The following is a 20,338-nucleotide window of genomic DNA, read 5'->3' as shown; positions in this document are numbered from 1 at the left end:
TTTTAAACTGCATTGTTGGTTAGGGGCTCGTAAGTAAGCATTTCACTGTAAGGTCTACACCAGTTGTATTCTGCGCATGTGACTAATACAATTTGATTCGATTTATTATTACCATACAGATTCATGTAAACTCAAAACACCAAAATATATATTGACCCTTTTTCTAATCTCTCCCTGTTGACTCAGGCATCTTGAAGAACCGCATTGACTGTCCCCCGGCCCTGCAGGGTCTCTCCGCCATGGGCCAGGTCCCCAGCGAACTCTCCTGGTACCGCACCTCCACCCTGGGCCACAGGGGTGTCCCGGCAGCCTCCTACGGCCGCATGTACTCTGGGACAGGCTCCCTGTCTGGTACGGGCTCCTTGTCCCAGCCCGCCTCCCGCTACTCCTCCAGGGAGCATCTAGACTCTCTGGCCCGCCGCCAGCTCTCCAGAGACCCCCTCGGCCGCCAGGCTGGAGGAGGATCCCAGAACCGTCTGGACCGCCAGGGCCCCCGGGACAACCTGGACCTGCTGCCCCGCCGCCGTGAGCCGGGCCTAGACAGAGCTTCCAGGGAGAACCTGAGCAGCTCCAGAGACAGGCTGGATGTCCACCAGCACAGCGTCCACGCCTCCCGGGAGGACTTGAGTGGGAATGGGGGTGTGGAGCCCGGTCTGGGAGGGTCGCGCTCCCAGCTCAACACCCTGACGCGGCGCCAGGCCTCCTCCCGTGAACACCTAGGAGGAGCGCTGATGAGCAGCCGTTCCCGTGAACAGCTGGAGGCCAACGGGAGCGGCGGGGTGACCCAGTCCCAGCCCTGCAGGGAGTGGCTTCGCACCCTGCCCCCCCGCCAGCACTCACACCCTGACCAGCCCACGCCCTCCTCCCCTCCGGCCCCCATCAGCGAGGAACCCCAGGAGACCCCCCTACCCCGCCGCGGCCGGCTGGACTCTGCCCCCCTGTGTAGGTACCCCCTCCCTGCCCCCGGCGTCCCCCCCAGCCGCCACCCGTCCAGCGAGCACCTAGACATCCTGTCCTCCATCTTGGCCTCCTTCAGCTCCTCCGTGCTCACCCCCCCAGCCCCCTCCTCTGCACAAGGACCCTCCCCCTCCCCGCCCCACTCCGCCACCTCCCACAGCATCTCTGAGGTCTCCCCAGACTCTGAGTAAGTCCTGCACTCTCACTCAGCTTCATCTACCTGCTTCCTCTCCTCTTCACACTCCTGCTCTGCTCTCTTCTCTATCCTCACACATCCATCTTTTTGGTTCCTATCAAAGATGTGATGATTTGGATTATAAACGTGTCATAGCCTGCATGTCAGGAGATGCACACCGAGTGTACAAAACATTATGAACGCCTGCTCTTTCAATGACATAAACTGACCAGGTGATTGCAGGTGAAAGCTATGATCCCTTATTGATGCCACTTGTTAAATCCACTTCAATCATTGTAGAAAAAGGGGAGAAGATAGGTTTAAGACATGGATCGTGTACGTGTGCCATTCAGAGGGTGAATGGGCAAGACAAAATATTTAAGTGCCTTTGAACAGGGTATGGTAGTAGGTCCACCACCCAAAGGACATCCAACCAACTTGATACAACGGTAGGAAGCATTGGAGTTAACATGGGCCAGTACCCCTGTAGAATGCCTCGACGAATTGAGGCTGGGGTGGGGTGCAATTCAATATTAGGAAAGTGTTCTTAATGTTTTGTACACTCAGTGAATGTAGCATTCCTCAGCTATGTTATTTTGGCTTGCCCCTGATTGTGGGCTCTCTTTTCTCTTCACAGAGTCAACAGAAGTGAAGGACAGTCTTGATGACACCCTCCATATCCCACAATGCATTATGTTTGTATTGGGGATACCAAGGACTGTGTGGGGGGGGGCCGGGGAGAGGTCAAGGAGCACCCTGGACTGCTGAAGCACCCTGGGATACTGGAGGATCTAAGTGTTGAAGAAAGGCAGACAATGAGATGGAGTTTGGAGGTGCTTGGTTCGTTCTGTTGACTATTTTCTGTTACAACCAGCACCAAGTATGGGGAGGAGGGCTATACGATAGATGGCTATTAATGTTTCATGAACTTCGATCCTCAGATTTAGTCATGAACACAAGGATCGGAATTGAACCGCTAAGAAAAAGATGAACCTGTACATAACATTTTTATACATTTTGTATCTTTTTCATCAGAGACGAAGAAAAAAAACATGGACGTTTTTGAAGATTGCGTCCATGTGCGGTTGTGAACGAGGTGTGAATGGAATCTGTCGCTAGGGGCAACAGCCCTTGAATCAAAATACCATTATCCTGAAACGTTTCCTCAAACCCGTCAGCTATATGTATAAAACTAGGGACGGGTCGGTTAGTGTTGATTGGATGAGATTGTGAGACCTGAGAACGTGATAGGACGAGGAAGGTGTCGGGGGCGGGTGATGGGAAATAGGAATGAATTCTATGAAAGAGGGATCTGACAGAACAAATGATTGTGAACAAGAAAGAAGGCGAAGATACTTTGACATTTGAGAGGCTTGATTATGTCATTCTTCAGTTGGTCGGGATACTGTTTAGATGGAAGTGCTCTGTTAATCCAAGAAAAGACCCACTGCATTTGAATGTCAGTCGTCTATTCCGCAGCATCATATCTCTTTCTGTGCTACTGTATATCAGAAACAAAACACATCAGTGAAAAACATAAACAGCATCATTACATATCTAATAGTTTCTCTGCCTGATATTTGGTCCATTTTAGTGTACAAAACCCTCTGTTGTGAAAATGGTCACGTATAACTCTGGGGTTATAGGGGTATGAGAGGTAGAGAGAGAGAGAACATGTTTAGGTTAGCACTAAAAGCCCTAAAGTGGTGTTCCATATTGGCTCTGAGATGAAAAGGCAGATCAGAGGAAGAGGAGTGAGTCACCTGTGCACCAGTTGTTCCAGGACCATAACGAGAGAACACGTTGCACATGTGCAATGAGACACGATGCTAAACAGACGCGTGGAACAGGAAAAAAAGTGGGTCAAAAAGAAAAATGAGTGAGAAAGACAGAAGGAATCGAGGAAGTGTTACTCATCAGAGGAAGGACGAAAAGACAGATTGTAGAAAGAAAACGACTTGTCTCTTACACCGACGGTCTGCAAATCTCTTTTCAACGACCTGCTTTAATCTTTTTATGTCTTTGGGTTGTGGTAATATAAATGTGACAGTATTATTGCCAAAAATCTCCCCAGGGTCCCAGATATCCATCCTTAGCTATGTTCCATCTATGTTTAACTGCTCTAGTTATTTTGCCACTGGTCAGTTATTTTTTTATATTATTTATTATTGCAGTACCTTTAACTTGTACAGACATGAGATTTATATTATTTATTACCTTGTCATTTTGTGTGAGAGAATGCAAGCGCTATTTGTTCAAATGGTTTTTTGTTGCTGTGTTTTTTTTTTACATGTTTCGTATGAGCTGACTCTCCCACTGTGACAAAATGCATTGAGAGAAAAGGAAATGTGTGAGAAGAGGGAAGTCATTGAAGTGTAATGGTGGAGGGAAGGAGAGAGGGATTGTCAGTTTGTGTGCTTATTCTGGGGTATGTGCTCTCCCGTCGGCATGGGGGGAATTTAAAACAGCTGCTCCTCAGTTACCAACATAAAAATAAGAAATATTCCTAACAAGATGTTGTTTGAGTCCTATTTTCTGTGAGTGACATTCCCTGGTGAAAACAACAGTTTTAGCAGACTAGTTTTGACAGTTTGTTTCCAGAGGGTCTCCTCTCTTTCAGGTCTCTTCACATTCAAAGATCTCTACCAGACCATTAAAACAAAACTCCTACAGATCTAGACCAGCAATGAAAAGGAATACCAAAACAAAGATTTTACTAAGGTTTTAACAAATACCTGAAACTGTCAAAAACGTAAAAAATAAAATAAAAATCATCTTCATAAAAACATAACAGCAACAACAAAATAACCGTCAAATGATTTGATCGTGATCATCGCCCTCAGTGTCCTCGCTACTCGAGCACGGTCGTATCTCTTCCCCCATCTTCTTCAGCTTAGCCTGGTAGTATCTCTTTTTTAGCCTGTAGGCTTTCTCTTTCTGCCTCACCGCCTTCCTCTTGTCTTCTAAAACCTTCTGTTCCATCTGTAGGACTCTCATTCTCTGCTCATGTTCCAGCTCCGACAGTTCCAGCATGCGCGGCCCGTACCGTGGGTCCTCAGACCCCCGCCCTGCTGCCGCTGCCAGAGAGGTGAGGGGTTGCGGGGCGGCCCGGGGGATGTAGGGCAGGTCAAAGTTCACGGGGCAAGAGGTGAGCAGGCTGGAGGATGAGGCAGATGGGATGGGCGGAGGGAGGAAGGACGGGGACGTCCCAGACCAGGAGGTTTCACTGTGGGTGAGAGTGGAGGCGTTGGGCTGGCTGGTGGAGAAGGGGATCCGGAGGGGTCCAGCACTTCCTGCTAGTGCTGTGAAGGATGCGATGCCGATGCTCATGGCTACCTGGTCTTTACTCTCACTCTCCTGGGGAAGACGGACTGGGTTAGATTTCAACTGCACTGCGTCCTTTTATAATAGAAGCTCTTTCAGTTGCTACTGAACTGTATTGACATGTTCATATGTAAATATCATCATACACTAGAGGATTGTCTATGGAGTTGTGCTCTAGCTGTGACACGTTACCTCATTGTGACTGTTATCAGCATCGTCCTGGTCACTCCCACTGGTCGCTGCAGTACATGTCACTAGATCACACAGAGACAGACAGACAGCGAGACAGAGATTGGAACAGTCTCCCCTAGCACCATATATATTTGTGTGAGCAAATTGGTTGACAACACATTTTTACATTTACATTTAAGTCATTTAGCAGACGCTCTTATCCAGAGCGACTTACAAATTGGTGCATTCACCTTATAATATCCAGTGGACCTTATAATATCCAGAAGTTACACATCAGCCTATCATCTAAGGAATGCACATTTGATTCATGCGTGAACTCAATATAGATGAGCTCATCTTAGTGGCAGTGGCAGTCCTGAGAGTAGTGTGGTATTACCTGCTGTGGGGGAGCCAGGCCTGAGGCCGGTGTAGCCCACCTCTCCGTCCATGTCGTCCTGGTTGGAGATGAGGTTGGGTACCATGGCCGTAATCTCCCGCTGAACCTCGGTCAGGGCCGTGACAGGCATGCCGGCGACCACCTGCTCCTGACGCCGGTGCAGCGCCTGGCGGCTCTCCACCTTCAGCCTCTTCCACAGGGTCTTCATGGTGCCCACCGTGCTCGGTGGCCGGTCGGGGAAGGCAGCGTTGAAGGCTTCCACCACCTCGGCCCACACAGCGTTGCGGTGCACAGTAGTGTTGGTGTCCTTCCTGAAGTCCTGGACTGTGTGCACCACACCCTGGATCCTCTGCAGGAAGTAGAGCTTCTGCTGCATGGTGAAATTGGGCGTGCGGTACGACATGGTTGTTGGTCGCCAAGGCAACGGGGTGGAGGTGAGGGTTCTAGTCCTGCTCGGGTTCGTGTGTGAGAGGGATTACGGGTCTGCAGTAGGCCAAATGGGGGCATTCTCTTCCAACCAACATACTGTATGAGGTTGATTTAGGTTTTAAGTCTTTGTGTGGTTGTTCTTTCCATGAGCATAGAGTTGACTTTGAAACTAGAGTGTTTTCAGTGTGCGTTTGTTGAGGTTTAGTCCAACTTGATGTCCTGTCAGAGATCATGTGGAAGAACTACTTGGGGTGTGCATTTACTTGGTGGGTGTGTCATTGTCATGAATGGTCCTGTAATCCACAGTAGGGCATCATCTTTACTGGGATAACCAGTTGTTATTCAGTGTTTAACACAGGCAAAACGTGGGTGTCCACTGTCAAGTCAAATTACACAATGAACCGTGTTTTACGGAGCTGTGGTCCAATCTGTAATGATTCTTAATCTCTGGGTCGGGATAGAAGAAAACATCAGAATGACATTCAGATTGATATGAACACTTTACAGCAAGGTTGATATTTTTAAGAACACGTGCCATCATTCCCAAGAGATACCGAATGTTCATCCTCTCCTTTTAATAAAAGGGACTAATTCAGACCTGGGACATCAGGTGAGTGAAACTAACTACCAGGAACAAACAACCATAGCGTTTCGGGACGGAATTGCACAGCCTTTATATCGAATGCCTTGTTTGTTACCTAGCAGGTTAGCAAAATGACAGTAATAATGCTAGCCAAGCTAATACACCTAGACTTCCCCATATACATGCGCTTATTTGGATGTACATTTTATTTGTAAATTAAAACAAATAAACATATGAGTTGTTATTATTACTCACATGCAACCAGACAGCCAATAAGAGCGGCGAATTATCGTGGACAAACACTTTGTTGTCCTGCCACCACCACCCCCTCATGTTTGGCGGCCGGATATGAAATTTAAACAACAAACCTAAGTATTTTACGCAAATGGCACTTTCGACTCTTTTTTTAACCAATGGCTGCCCGCTTTATTGCAAAGTGCGATGCATTATGTCAGTGTAGCCACATTTGATTGGATGCGAGTGGAAGAAACGCATGGGTGGCTAGCTAGTTCTTCAGAGAGAAGAACATAACAAATTCACGAAATGTGTTTCAAAGGACAATGAATACTTTTTTTGTGAAGAAATGAAAATAGTTTCCTGGCATCTAGATAGATATGTAAGTAACTAGCCATGTTATTTCCAAGACAGTAGCCCTGACATGACTAGCTAATTACCAAAGTCAAATATTGTTATAACTAGCTAACGTTAGCTAGCTAGCTAACCCCCTTTCATCTGCGTGGCTACCTAGTGTAATAAAAAGTTATTAGCATGTTGTCAGCTTTTTCGTATTTTCCTCCCTTGGTGTTGACAATAAATCAGAAGTTACTGTAAATTAGATAGCTATAAATTGTGAATATCACTGTGCTGCACTGATTGGCAATGGCAACCTCCTTTTTCCCGGATTTTCATTCATAAGAGAAACATTGAAATAATAAGAGAATGAATACCAGCTAAAGCCACAAATTATCAAGCGCGCACACACATAGCTAGCTGACAGGTTGACGTCCTCTCACTATGCAAAATGTTTTTTTTTTTGGATGAGAAGATTACTAGCTAAAGTTAATGTTTCTGTATGTGTGCCAGGTCATCGGGTGCTGTTGATGAGAGGCTTTCAGCAGGGAGTGTGTCAATGTCAGTGATGATGGCAATTGAGACGGCAGCCCTGGTAGTCCCTGTCACCGCTCTGGAGTTCCTAAGGGAGGAGTACCTGCTGACAGGTAGGGGATCCCTGGCTAGTTACGTAATTATAACTGATATGCCATGGCTCATACAGCGTTACAGCTTGGCTAATGGAATGCGCCTGCACGAATTTTTCAACTAACCTGTTCTTGGTGATACTTTCTTTATTCTCGATTTGGAAGAAAAGTACATCTTATAAATGTCCGTGTCCAACAAATCATCTCCAAGTGATTTTAATTTTGGAATCTGTTTCAAAGTAAACAAGGTTTGAAATGATAATTGTTTTTGTCAAATATTATATCTGTTTGGGCTTCTTGTGGTCAATTTGCAGGCTACAAATGATTTGTAATTATGTTCCGTCACCCTGACCATGCGCTCAAGAAAAAAATGGGCTTGTGGCTGAATGTAGTTGATGATCCCTGCTTTATGCTAGCTACTTATCAATGGCTTTCTCCTAGCTGGAACAGCTAGCAATGGTTGAACTAGCCAGTGATTTATTAGCCAATCCCTGGCTAGACAATACAAGACCGTCCTTACTGCCTTGTCAAAGCTGGAAGGCATTATTCACAGTCATTTTCAACCTCTCCTTGTCCCAGTCTGTAATCCCCAAATGTTTTAAGATGACCACCACCAAGAACTCTAAGGCTTCATGCCACAATGACAACCACCCTGTAGAACTCACATCTGTAATCATGAAGTGCTTTGAGAGGCTGGTTATGGCACACATTAACTCCAACATCCCAGACACCCTAGACCCACTCCAATTTGCATACCATAGATGATGCTATCTCAATTGCTCTCCACAGTGAATTTACCCACCTAGATAAGAGGAATACCTATGTGAGAATGCTGTTCATTGACTACAGCTCAGCATTCAACACCCTTCGTCCCCTCCAAGCTCGTCACCAAGGTTAGGACTCTGGGTCTGAACACCTCCCTCTGCAACTGGACCCTGGAATTCCTGACGGGCCGACCCCAGGTGGTGAGGGTAGGCAACTTCACCTTCGCCACACTGACCCTCAACACAGGGGCCCCACCGGGGTGTGTGCTTAGTCCCCTCCTGTACTCCCTGTTCACTCATGACTGCACGGCCAGGCACGACTCCAACACCATCATTAAGTTTGCCGATAACACAGCAGTGGTAGGTAGGCCTGATCACCAACAACGACGAGACAGCCTGTAGGGAGGAGGTCAGAGACCTGGCCGTGTGGTGCCAGGACAACAACCTCTCCCTCAACGTGATCAAGACAAAGGAGATGATTGTGGACTACAGGAAAAAGAGGACAGAGCACACCCCCATTCTCATCGATGGGGCTGCAGTGGAGCAGCTTCAAGTTCCTTGGTGTCCACATCATCAATAAAGAACATGGTCCAAGCACACCAAGACAGTGGTGAAGAGAGCACGACAAAACCCATTCCCCCTCGGGAGAGTGAAAAGATTTGGCATTGGTCCTCAGATCCTCAAAAGGTTCTACAGCTGCACCATTGAGAGCATCTTGACTGGCTAAGTCATTGCATGGTATGGCAATAATAGCATCGCCCCTCAATCGCATGGCGCTACAAAGGTTGGTGTGGAAAGCCCAGTACATCACTTGGACCGAGCTCTCTACCATCCAGGATATTTATGTCAAGCGGTGTGGTAGAAAGGCCCGGAAAATTGTTAAAGACTCCAACCACCCAAACCATAGACTATTCTTGTCACGTCCTGACCAGTTAAGGGTTATTTGTTGTTGGAGTTTGGTCAGGATGTGGCAGAGGGTATTTGTTTTATATGGTTTGGGGTGGTGGTGTAGGTAGTAGGTTGTTTTATTTATGTATTCCGGGGGTTTTGGGCACTGCTCTGTGTTTATGTATTTCTAGGTTTAGTTAGTTAGTTGTGGGTATAGGTTCTAGGTTTGTTTTCTATGTAGAGTTAATTGGGATTGGACTCCCAATTGAAGGCAGGTGTGTTGAGTTGCCTTTGATTGGGAGTCCTATATTAGTAGGGTGTGTTTGTCTGTGTGTTTGTGGGTAATTGTTTGTGAGCACTGCTTGTTTAGCCTGCCACACTGTTTGGTCGTGAGTATCGTTTATTGTTTGGTTTTTCCTGTGGATGCTTTGTGTTTTTTTCATTAAAAGAATGAGTATCCACATACCCGCTGCAGTTTGGTCAATTCAACACGACACTTTTTGTGACAATTCTCTTTGCTTCCGCACGGCAAGCCGTACCGGTGCATCAAGTCTGGCACCAACAGGCTCTTGAACAGCTTCTATCCACAAGCAATAAAACTGATCCAAATCTAACAAAATAGCTACACAGACTATATGAGTTAACCTTACATCTTTATTGACCTTTTATTTATATTTTTGTACTCTCTCTATGCACACTCACAGTGGCGTCATCTGCACCCCTGCACACTCACTCACACACACTCACTCCATCTGCTCAATCACACATAATATGCACATACATTTATACTGACTCTACACACCCACACACCCACTCACACATACAAGCTGCTGCTACTCTGTTTATCTTCTATCCTGTTGCCTAGTCCCCTTACCCCTATACATATCTACCTCCATCACTCCAGTATCCCTGCACATTGTAAATATGGTATTGGAACTGACCCTGTATATAGTATGCTTACCCCTATACATATCTACCTCATCACTCCAGTATCCCTGCACATTGTAAATATGGTATTGGAACTGACCCTGTATATAGTATGCTTACCCCTATACATATCTACCTCCATCACTCCAGTATCCCTGCACATTGTAAATATGGTATTGAACTGACCCTGTATATAGTATGGTATTAACTGACCCTGTATATAGTATGGTATTGAACTGACCCTGTATATAGTATGGTATTAACTGACCCTGTATATAGTATGGTATTGAATTGACCCTGTATATAGTATGGTAATAACTGACCCTGTATATAGTATGGTACTGAACTGACCCTGTATATAGTATGGTATTGAATTGACCCTGTATATATTATGGTATTGAACTGACCCTGTATATAGTATGGTATTGAACTGACCCTGTATATAGTATGGTATTGAACTGACCCTGTATATAGTATGGTACTGAACTGACCCTGTATATAGTATGGTATTGAATTGACCCTGTATATATTATGGTATTGAACTGACCCTGTATATAGTATGGTATTGACCTGACCCTGTATATAGTATGGTATTGAACTGACCCTGTATATAGTATGGTATTGAACTGACCCTGTATATAGTATGGTATTGAACTGACCCTGTATATAGTATGGTATTGAACTGACCCTGTATATAGTATGGTATTGAACTGACCCTGTATATAGTATGGTATTGAACTGACCCTGTATATAGTATGGTATTGAACTGACCCTGTATATAGTATGGTATTGAACTGACCCTGTATATAGTATGGTATTGAACTGACCCTGTATATAGTATGGTATTGAACTGACCCTGTATATAGTATGGTACTTGAACTGACCCTGTATATAGTATGGTATTGAACTGACCCTGTATATAGTATGGTATTAACTGACCCTGTTATATAGTATGGTATTGAACTGACCCTGTATATAGTATGGTATTGAACTGACCCTGTATATAGTATGGTATTGAACCTGACCCTGTATATAGTATGGTATTGAACTGACCCTGTATATAGTATGGTATTGACTGACCCTGTAATAGTATGGTATTGAACTGACCCTGTACTATAGTATGGTATTGAACTGACCCTGTATATAGTATGGTATTGAACTGACCCTGTATATAGTATGGTATGACTGACCCTGTATATAGTATGGTATTGACCTGACCCTGTATATAGTATGGTATTGAACTGACCCTGTATATAGTATGGTATTGAACTGACCCTGTATATAGTATGGTACTGAACTGACCCTGTATATAGTATGGTATTGAACTGACCCTGTATATAGTATGGTACTGAACTGACCCTGTATATAGTATGGTATTGAACTGACCCTGTATATAGTATGGACTGAACTGACCCTGTATATAGTATGTATTGAACTGACCCTGTATATAGTTGGTTTGAACTGACCCTGTATATAGTATGGTATTGAACTGACCCTGTATATAGTATGGTACTGAACTGACCCTGTATATAGTATGGTATTGAACTGACCCTGTATATAGTATGGTATTGAACTGACCCTGTATATAGTATGGTATTGAATTGACCCTGTATATAGTATGGTATTGAATTGACCCTGTATATAGTATGGTATTGAATTGACCCTGTATATAGTATGGTATTGAACTGACCCTGTATATAGTATGGTAATAACTGACCCTGTATATAGTATGGTATTGAACTGACCCTGTATATAGTATGGTATTGAACTGACCCTGTATATAGTATGGTACTGAACTGACCCTGTATATAGTATGGTATTGAACTGACCCTGTATATAGTATGGTACTGAACTGACCCTGTATATAGTATGGTACTGAACTGACCCTGTTATATAGTATGGTATTGACCTGACCCTGTATATAGTATGGTATTGAACTGACCCTGTATATAGTATGGTATTGAACTGACCCTGTATATAGTATGGTATTGAATTGACCCTGTATATAGTATGGTATTAACTGACCCTGTATATAGTATGGTATTGAACTGACCCTGTATATAGTATGGTATTGAACTGACCCTGTATATAGTATGGTATTGAACTGACCCTGTATATAGTATGGTACTGAACTGACCCTGTATATAGTATGGTATTGAACTGACCCTGTATATAGTATGGTATTGAACTGACCCTGTATATAGTATGGTATTGAATTGACCCTGTATATAGTATGGTATTGAACTGACCCTGTATATAGTATGGTATTGAACTGACCCTGTATATAGTATGGTATTGAACTGACCCTGTATATAGTATGGTATTGAATTGACGCTGTATATAGTATGGTATTGAACTGACCCTGTATATAGTATGGTATTGAACTGACCCTGTATATAGTATGGTATTGAACTGACCCTGTATATAGTATAGTACTGAACTGACCCTGTATATAGTATGGTAATAACTGACCCTGTATATAGTATGGTATTGAACTGACCCTGTATATAGTATGGTATTAACTGACCCTGTATATAGTATGGTATTAACTGACCCTGTATATAGTATGGTATTGAACTGACCCTGTATATAGTATGGTATTGAACTGACCCTGTATATAGTATGGTATTGAACTGACCCTGTATATAGTATGGTATTGAATTGACCCTGTATATAGTATGGTATTGAACTGACCCTGTATATAGTATGTTACTTATTTATTGTGTTCTTCACATTTATTCTTATTTCTCATATGTTTTTTTCTAGTATTACATTGTTATTGATTATTGCATTGTTGGGTTTTGAGTTTGCAAGAAAGGCATTTCACTGTATTTGGGCATGTGACATTAAAACCCTTGCATGATCAATCTGATCTGGGCCATGTTCCAAATACTTATAAATTGCATCCTTCCTCTCTTCCTTTGTCCCTTCCTATGCTGTCATTAAGTGTGATTAGATATTTGACATGTGCATGCGTCCATACAGGTGAGGGTCCGATCCTGACAGTGTACCGCCTCCAATCTCAGTCCAAAGCCTTCACCTCACTGAGCGTGCTCCTCAACTACCGCATCCATGGGATTCGTCCCAAACCACAGACAGGAGACAGACGGACCAGTGACCCAGACGATGAGGTGGTAGTGTTTGGAGGGAAGGCTGTGCGCTTGCTGAGGCTGAGTGCTGGAGGGCAGAGGCTAGAGCCGCTGGGCCCCCTCTTGGAGCTGCCTGACTGGGCCCTGGACGTCCGCTGGGTCTCTGGAGAGAAAGGTCCACTCCTCGGCGTGGCTCTGGCCCACAACGCTGCTTTGTTGTTGGATCCTGTTGAGGGCCGCATCCTGGCCCTCTGCTCTTGCCAGGAGGGGTGTTTGCTGTACTCCGCCCTGCTCCTGGGTGGGAACTGGGAGGACTCTGTCCTGGTTGGGGGGACCGTGTTCAACCAGCTGGTGCTCTGGAGGCCAGGGGGGGCACAGCCGGACGGGAAGGCCCCAGTGGAGAGGCGTCTGCCAGGTCACAGTGGCGTCATCTTTAGCCTCTGTTACCGCCGGGAGACTGGCTGGCTGGCCTCCGCCTCGGACGACCGCAGTGTGAGGGTCTGGGGGGTGGGGGACCTGGGGGGTGCTGGAGGGGGGTGTGGAGACCCCAGCCCGACGTGTTTGCGGGTGTTGTATGGACACCAAGCCAGGGTGTTTTCCGTCAAGCTGTCCCCTGGACGGGTGTACAGCGCTGGGGAGGACGGGGCCTGTCTGCTGTGGGACTGGGGAGGTGGGGGGAGGGTGGCTCGGACACTGAAAGGCCACCGGTCCGGGGGGGTGAGGGCGCTGGCGGTCAGTGAGGGAGGGGACGGCCAGGGGAGGTGGGTGGCCACCGGAGGGGCAGATGGAGGGATCCGCCTGTGGCGGGTGGGGGGTGAGGAGGAGAAGGGGGATGGCGAGGGAGGGCAGGGGGAGGCGGAGAGCCTGGTGGACTTGGGCTTCCAGGGCCGAGGCGTCCCCAAGGTGGTGGGTGTGGTGGGGGACGGGCACTGGATCCAGGGCAGGGTGGTGGTGAACACAGACCATGGGGACGTCTACCTCTATGAGGGGGGGCGGTGGGGTCTCCTATGGGAGGGGGGTCCTGAGTTCCAGTCCTACTGTGTGATGGAGGTGCTAAGGGTGAGGGGTTGGGGGGCTGCTGCATCCAGGGAGGGGCTGTGTGCTTTAGGCAGCCTCAGTGGAGGGGTGCAGATCTTCCCTCTGTCTCAGCCTGGCGCGGGGGTGTTGCTGAGGGCAGGGCCAGGGAAAGTCCACAGTGTGCTGTGGGTGGAGGGCCAGGCAGAGGGGCAGGGGCGAGGGGGGTACCTGCTGGCGTCCGGAGCAGAGGGCCTGGTCCATCGTTGGCAGGTGGAGGTAGAGATGAGAGACACTGGACTGGCTCTCAGGGTGGAACCACTCTGTCCTCTCCTTCTGCCTCCCTGTGCCAAACGCTGGCTCACTGCTGTAGTTTACCTCAACCGCCCACAGGGGGCACTGTGGGTATGTGGAGACAGGAGAGGATCACTGCTGCTGTTTGAAGAGAGTGAACACCATCAAGAGAAGAAGAGGGGACATGGAGAAGAGCATGAGGATGAAGAGATGGGAAGAGAGGCACATAATGGGCTGGTTGAAAGCCATGATGAAAAGGGGGACGTGGTAGTCGGAGAGGAGGATGAGGAGAGAGAGGCCAGCAGGGCAGGGCTGACCCTCCAGCCTGTGAGCTCTCTGTTCGGGGTGCACGGAAAGCAGGGGGTGACGTGGGTGTCGGAGCACCGGGGGCTGCTGTACAGTGCGGGGAGAGATGGCTGTGTGAGGGTCCTCCGGGTTGGACCAGAGGGACTGGAGGTTCTGAGGGTCCAGCGGGCCTGCAGGGGGATGGAGTGGCTGGAGAGAGTTCTGCTTCTGGAATCCCAGGACTCAGAAGAGGAGCAGAGGGTCCAGGAACCAGAAGGGAGTGGGAAAGAGGCCCGCTTTGTGATCGTGGGCTTCCACTCGGTCCACTTTGTGGTGTGGGACCCCGTGAGGCAGGAGAGGCTGCTGTCAGTGCCCTGTGGAGGAGGCCATCGTTCCTGGAGCTACTGCCCCCACCAGGACGGCCTCTCTATGGGCCAGGGGGCCCTGGTGTTCATCAAGCAGGGGGTGGTCCTGGCCTCTGAACCCTCTGGGGAAGCACCCAGCCGGGCAGGGAGCCTGGACCTGAGACAGGGGCTGCACGGTAGGGGAGTGGGCTGTGTGTGTCGCTTGGGGGTAGTGGGGGAGGCTGGAGAGGGCCGCTGGGAGGTGCTGGTGACCGGAGGAGAGGACACCAGCTTGACCGTCCTGGCGGTCCGACCGCAGACGGGCGAGGTCAGAGTGCTGTCGGTCATCACCGACCACATCTCGAATGTTCGGACTCTGACAGCAGTCAAACGTTTAGATGGAAAGACTGAAAGAGGGACAGATAAACAGACAGCAGCACAGTCCCTCTCTGTACTGCTGGTATCTGCAGGTGGGCGGGCACAGATGCAGTGCTACCGGCTGCTGATTGGAGGAAATGGACAGTTAGGCTTGCCCTCCTGTCAGGTGATACAAGTGGCCAGCCACCGATTGGACGATCAGTGGGAGAGAATGCGGAACCGACACAAGACTGTGAAAATGGACGCAGAAACCAGGTGAGTGTTTGAACTTTGTACTTTATACAAATGCTCGCTTTCATTCAATTCGATCATACAAAGATATCCCTTTACTTTCTACCAGAACACACCAACACACAGATACAAGCACAATCTGATGTTTTACTCTGCTGTTTGTGTTTTCAGGTACATGTCCATTGCCGTGGTGGATGACGGGACAGAGTCGGTCCTCCTGGCGTTGGCCTGCAGTGATGGAGCTGTGAGGTAAGCGTGTAATACACTATCATTGTTCTACCAGTCAAAGTCATGAGGTGCACAAAAGATTATGACCTAGTGTTTTTATTTGACCCCTTTCCTAAAATAATGTCTGTCTTTCCCTCTCTCTCTCTCTTTCTTTCTCGTTCCTCTCTCTTTTTCTCTCTCTCTTTCTTTCTCGGTCCTCTCTTTCTCGGTCCTCTCTTTCTCGTTCCTCTCTGTCTCTCGCTCTCTCTTTCTCGCTGTCTCTCTCTCTCGCTCGCTCTCTCTCTCGCTCGCTCTCTCTCTCGCTCTCAGGCTCTTCTCAGTCAGTGAGTTGAGGGGGAGGTTTGAGCTCCTGTGGGAGAGTTTCCACCACGAGCGATGTATACTCAGCATCGCCACCTACAGCCTGGAGGATGGACAGGGCAATCGGTGAGGCACTGGGGGGGGGGGGGGGTTTGGGGGGGGCTGAAGAGATGCAATTCATGTTCTGGATAGCCCACATTTTCCCTCATCATAATTTTGACCTCCTCTTAATAACATCAGCCTAACGTTCTCTCACCTCTCTGTCTCCCTCAGACGTGTGTTCCTCTTCAGCGCAGCCACAGATGGAAGGATAGCAGTGTGGGATATGAGCAACGTGGCCAACTCAGAAGACAAGCCCCCTACTGCGGCCCTAGCCCCAACCAGCCCCTGTCTAACAGTCCCCGCCCACCAGAGTGGAGTCAACACCCTGGCCGTATGGGAGGAGGGCCTACGGGCGGGACATACAGACGAAGCCCGGATAACATTGGCCAGCGGAGGAGATGACGGACAGCTGTCAGTGGCGCTCATCGGGGTGCAGTACCAGGGGGAGGCGGTAGGGGGCAGCAGAGTGTGTCTACAGCTCCAGTCTCAGTGGTCAGTGGCTTTAGCCCACGCCGCCCCTCTGACCGCCCTGAGGATGCTGAGCCCAGGCCTGTTAGTGTCCACATCCCCTGACCAGAGGGTGTGTCTGTGGAGGCTGGCCACTACCGGACTCAGCCAACAGGGAGCGCTCGTCTCCCATGTGGCGGACGCAGCAGGGCTGGAGGTGTGGACTGAGGCTGGGGTTGGGTCTGGATGTGGGGACAGGGGCTGGGTGGTTGTCTGTGGACAGGGGTTACAGCTGCTGAAGGTGACCGACGTGGAGGATGGAGGGAACAGGGAGGATAAAACTGGAAGAAAGAGCTGTGTGAGAGGGAGGGAGGAGTGTGTGAAAGTGTCTTTGCACCAGTGTTGTCTGGAAGACAAGACAACATGACCTGTTGTGAACTGGACCCGTGAACTAGATTAATAATAATAATGTTCATTTGGATTTTGAAATAAACTTAATTTAAATCAAGATATATATCTCAAATGATTTATAGATGTATGGATGCTTGTGGTCTTCTGCGGCAGCCAGGGCTAGTGAAGTGGGAGTAATACTATGGGTTCAACTGACTGAGTGTGTGTGTGTGTGTGTGTGTGTGTGTGTGTGTGTGTGTGTGTGTGTGTGTGTGTGTGTGTGTGTGTGTGTGTGTGTGTGTGTGTGTGTGTGTGTGTGTGTGTGTGTGTGTGTGTGTGTGTGTGTGTGTGTGTGTGTGTGTGTGGGGGGGGGGGGGGGGGGGGGTAATGTACTCCACTGCTGTAATGTGAAATGGAGGTCTGGATGGGGGTCAGTACACAGGTTTACAGTGGGGCAGGACTGCAGTAGATGAACATGAATATTTTAGTCACGTCTCCGATTGCCTTTCATCCAGCATCTGTCAGTGTGCCAACTTCACTGATGAGAGAGAGAGGGGGGGGGGGGGGGGAGAGGGAGGGGGGAGAGAGAGAGTATTTGAAGAGCTAGATGGGGCAGGGTGGTGATGCCGCCTTCTGACCGATGACGTATACAAACAAATGTATATGTAAATTCTCTGCAAAATAGCTGGATTGGGGTTGTTTCAGAAAAGACCTGTAATTCAACTGTAGTATGCTGAAATCACCTGGAGAAAGATAAATGTGAAGCGTGAGAGAAGACTCATGGAAGGGATCTATTGATGCGTGGAGGGAGTCGGTGCTGAAGGAGGAAGTAACTTCGCTGTGAGCTCAGTTGAACAGAAGGCGTTGTCTGACGAAAGATCAAAGAGAGAAAGGAAGAGTGTGTGTGCAGTGGTGTGAGGGATGCCTTGGCGTAGCCAGCGAACCCCCCGAGGGAGGAGAAAAGACCCCCAAATTGAGGAGCCTTCCACACCCACCAGAGAGGTACAGTACTACAAACTGGTGACACTGTTGACCAAGTTGTTGTGTTTTTATCATGGATATAAACTGATCTCTCTGCTCTGTCATCACAGGCCGCAGTATCTGTGATGTCACAGGATCGGTTGCCTATGATTGGCTCCTCTGGAAGTAAGCCAGCAGGTACAGTGAACTAACTATAATTTCAATAAGGCCTTTACCCAATTAGATTGGCTCAACTTCTGCGTCCTCTCTGGCCTCCTTTTTGAAAAATGTCAAAGGTAATCGAGGAAAGGCGGCAAGGAGAGGAAAAGTGGACAAAAATGCGCTCGTATGAAATTGGACTCCTCCAATCGCGTGTCATCAGGCAAATGTCGTTTAAAGGGTGGAATCCCAAAATAAATGTTTAAAGTGATGAAAACTAATTTTGCTAGTTGTGCAAGACATTTGATAGATAAAGGGACAAGTAGCATATATACATTTTTTATGTTTGCAAGCTTTTCTCCTCTGAGAAAACAAAAGCTGATTCAAAAGGCGTGTGGCAGATTTCAAAACTCTTCCATGAAGTAATCCGGTAGGATGCACTTGTGCCTCTTCGTCTTAAGGAGGCTATCGAGGAGGGGAGGACCATCTTCCGTTTGCCTACTAACGAATTGACACACTCGACCACTTGTGGGTTTCGGGGTCACGGAGGAGAGAGGACGGACTTTAGCCCAAACAAGAAAACCCTCCTTGTGTTGCTATTTTGACTTCCAATCCCGTATCTATTTGAAGACGCTCCCTAGGAGTAGCATGCAGTGAACAGACATACTCCCATTCCAGTAAAGAAAAGTGCTGGCATGTAGTATAGACACTGTAACATTAGTGTTAACATTATCAGTCCGTCTTCTCCGTTGTATTGACCGCTGGTCCTGGACCAGTGTCAAATGCTAACTGGTCTAAGAGACCTGCTCCTGTCTCCTCTCCTGTCTCCTCTCCTGTCTCCTCTCCTGTCTCCTCTCCTGTCTCCTCTCCTGTCTCCTCTCCTGTCTCCTCTCCTGTCTCTTCTCCTGTCTCCTCTCCTGTCTCCTCTCCTGTCTCCTCTCCTGTCTCCTCTCCTGTCTCCTCTCCTGTCTCCTCTCCTGTCTCTTCTCCTGTCTCCTCTCCTGTCTCCTCTCCTGTCTCCTCTCCTGTCTCCTCTCCTGTCTCCTCTCCTGTCTCTTCTCCTGTCTCCTCTCCTGTCTCCTCTCCTGTCTCCTCTCCTGTCTCTTCTCCTGTCTCCTCTCCTGTCTCCTCTCCTGTCTCCTCTCCTGTCTCTTCTCTGTTGGCTCTCAAGTGTTTGTTTTCCTCTGGCTTTGTCCTCTGTCAACACACAGACACTTGATCATATCAACAGAGAGGCACAGGGAAAGAACTAGGGCAAGGAAATCCACATGAAAAATGATTCCCTTTGTACACTGAGTATAAAAAACATTATGAACACCTTCCTAAGTGGCACCCTCTTTTGCACTCAGAACAGCCTCAATTTATCGGGGGCATGGACTCTACAAGGCGTTGAAAGCGTTCCACATGGATTCTGGCCCACGTTGACTCCAATCCTTCTCACAGTTATGTCAAGTTATGGCCAGATGGGAAACTTGAGCGTGAAAAACCCAGCAACATTGCAGTTCTTGACACAAACCGGTGCACCTGGCACCTAATACCATACGCCATTCAAAGACACTTAAATATTTTGTCTTGCCCATTCACACTCTGAATGGCACACACACACAATCCATGTCTCAATTGTCTCGAGGCTTAAAAATCATTCTTTAACCTGTCAACCTCCCCTTCATCTATATTAATAAAAGTGGACTGAACAAGTGACATAAGGGATAATTTCACCTGGTCAGCCTATTTCATGGAAAAAGCAGGTGTTCCTAATGTTTTGTACAGTCAGTGTGTAGACTATGCTTGATTTAGTAAAACACTTTTATACACTTGAATACTTTGATGGCACATTTACATACAATTCTAAAACTGTATGCTATACAAATTCAAAGACAACCTCGCCCTATGTCAACTGTATATCAGTGACAAACGAAGGTGCTTTAAAGCTGAAATCCATGAAGGGGGATACAGTGCCACTGTTCGGCCCCCAGCACTTTTGTTATTGTTTTTGTTTTGTTGATGAAACGAAAGAGAGGAGCATCCAGCATCGTGGTAAAAAAAAAGTCACATGACATATTCTGCAGTTTTAATCACGCATGCAATGATGTCCTAGGGAAAAACAGTGTTCGTTGTTTGAAATAACTAATTTGTTGTTGTAATAAAGCAGACATACCCGGCAGTTTCAGCAACTGTGGATTTTAGCTTTAAAACAGTCCTGCCTTGTCTGTTCAACATGGAAGAATCTCTCCTCCTCCACAGCCAAGCCTACTATGACAACCCACCAGCGCCCCTCTCAGGCCGCACGGAGGAAGCGCACCCAG

At 47.7% G+C, this 20,338-nt stretch overlaps 3 protein-coding genes across 3 annotated transcripts in view; 2 read left to right on the top strand and 1 right to left on the bottom strand.

Annotated features, from left to right (window-relative positions):
- The window catches only part of celsr3 (cadherin, EGF LAG seven-pass G-type receptor 3), a 51,075-nt gene extending 47,430 nt beyond the window's left edge, over positions 1-3,645 (top strand). Inside the window, 2 exon segments of the mRNA XM_014146319.3 lie at positions 187-1,144; positions 1,770-3,645. Coding sequence (XP_014001794.3) covers positions 187-1,144; positions 1,770-1,797 — 986 coding nt within the window. The 3' untranslated portion in view covers positions 1,798-3,645.
- Positions 3,646-3,829: 184 nt separating this feature from the next.
- Positions 3,830-6,414, bottom strand: LOC106572270 (fibrinogen silencer binding protein). The gene is made up of 4 exons (XM_045695984.2): positions 6,292-6,414; positions 5,025-5,900; positions 4,649-4,710; positions 3,830-4,489 (listed from the first exon to the last, which is right to left on the bottom strand). The coding sequence occupies exons 2-4, from the start codon at positions 5,425-5,427 to the stop codon at positions 3,944-3,946; spliced, it is 1,011 nt and encodes a 336-aa protein (XP_045551940.1). The 5' UTR covers positions 5,428-5,900; positions 6,292-6,414; the 3' UTR covers positions 3,830-3,943.
- Positions 6,415-6,506: 92 nt separating this feature from the next.
- wdr6 (WD repeat domain 6) lies at positions 6,507-17,031 on the top strand. The gene is made up of 6 exons (XM_014146320.3): positions 6,507-6,652; positions 7,120-7,253; positions 12,797-15,470; positions 15,618-15,695; positions 15,984-16,100; positions 16,248-17,031. Coding segments are annotated over exons 1-6 (3,708 nt in total). The 5' UTR covers positions 6,507-6,650; the 3' UTR covers positions 16,951-17,031.
- The last annotated feature ends 3,307 nt before the right edge of the window (positions 17,032-20,338 follow it).

Source organism: Salmo salar, chromosome 15 (assembly GCF_965601325.2).
Source record: "Salmo salar chromosome 15, fSalSal1, whole genome shotgun sequence".
Taxonomy (NCBI): Eukaryota; Metazoa; Chordata; class Actinopteri; order Salmoniformes; family Salmonidae; genus Salmo; species Salmo salar.
Note: the sequence above shows the minus strand (reverse complement) of the source record. Positions and strands in the feature narration are given on the sequence as shown.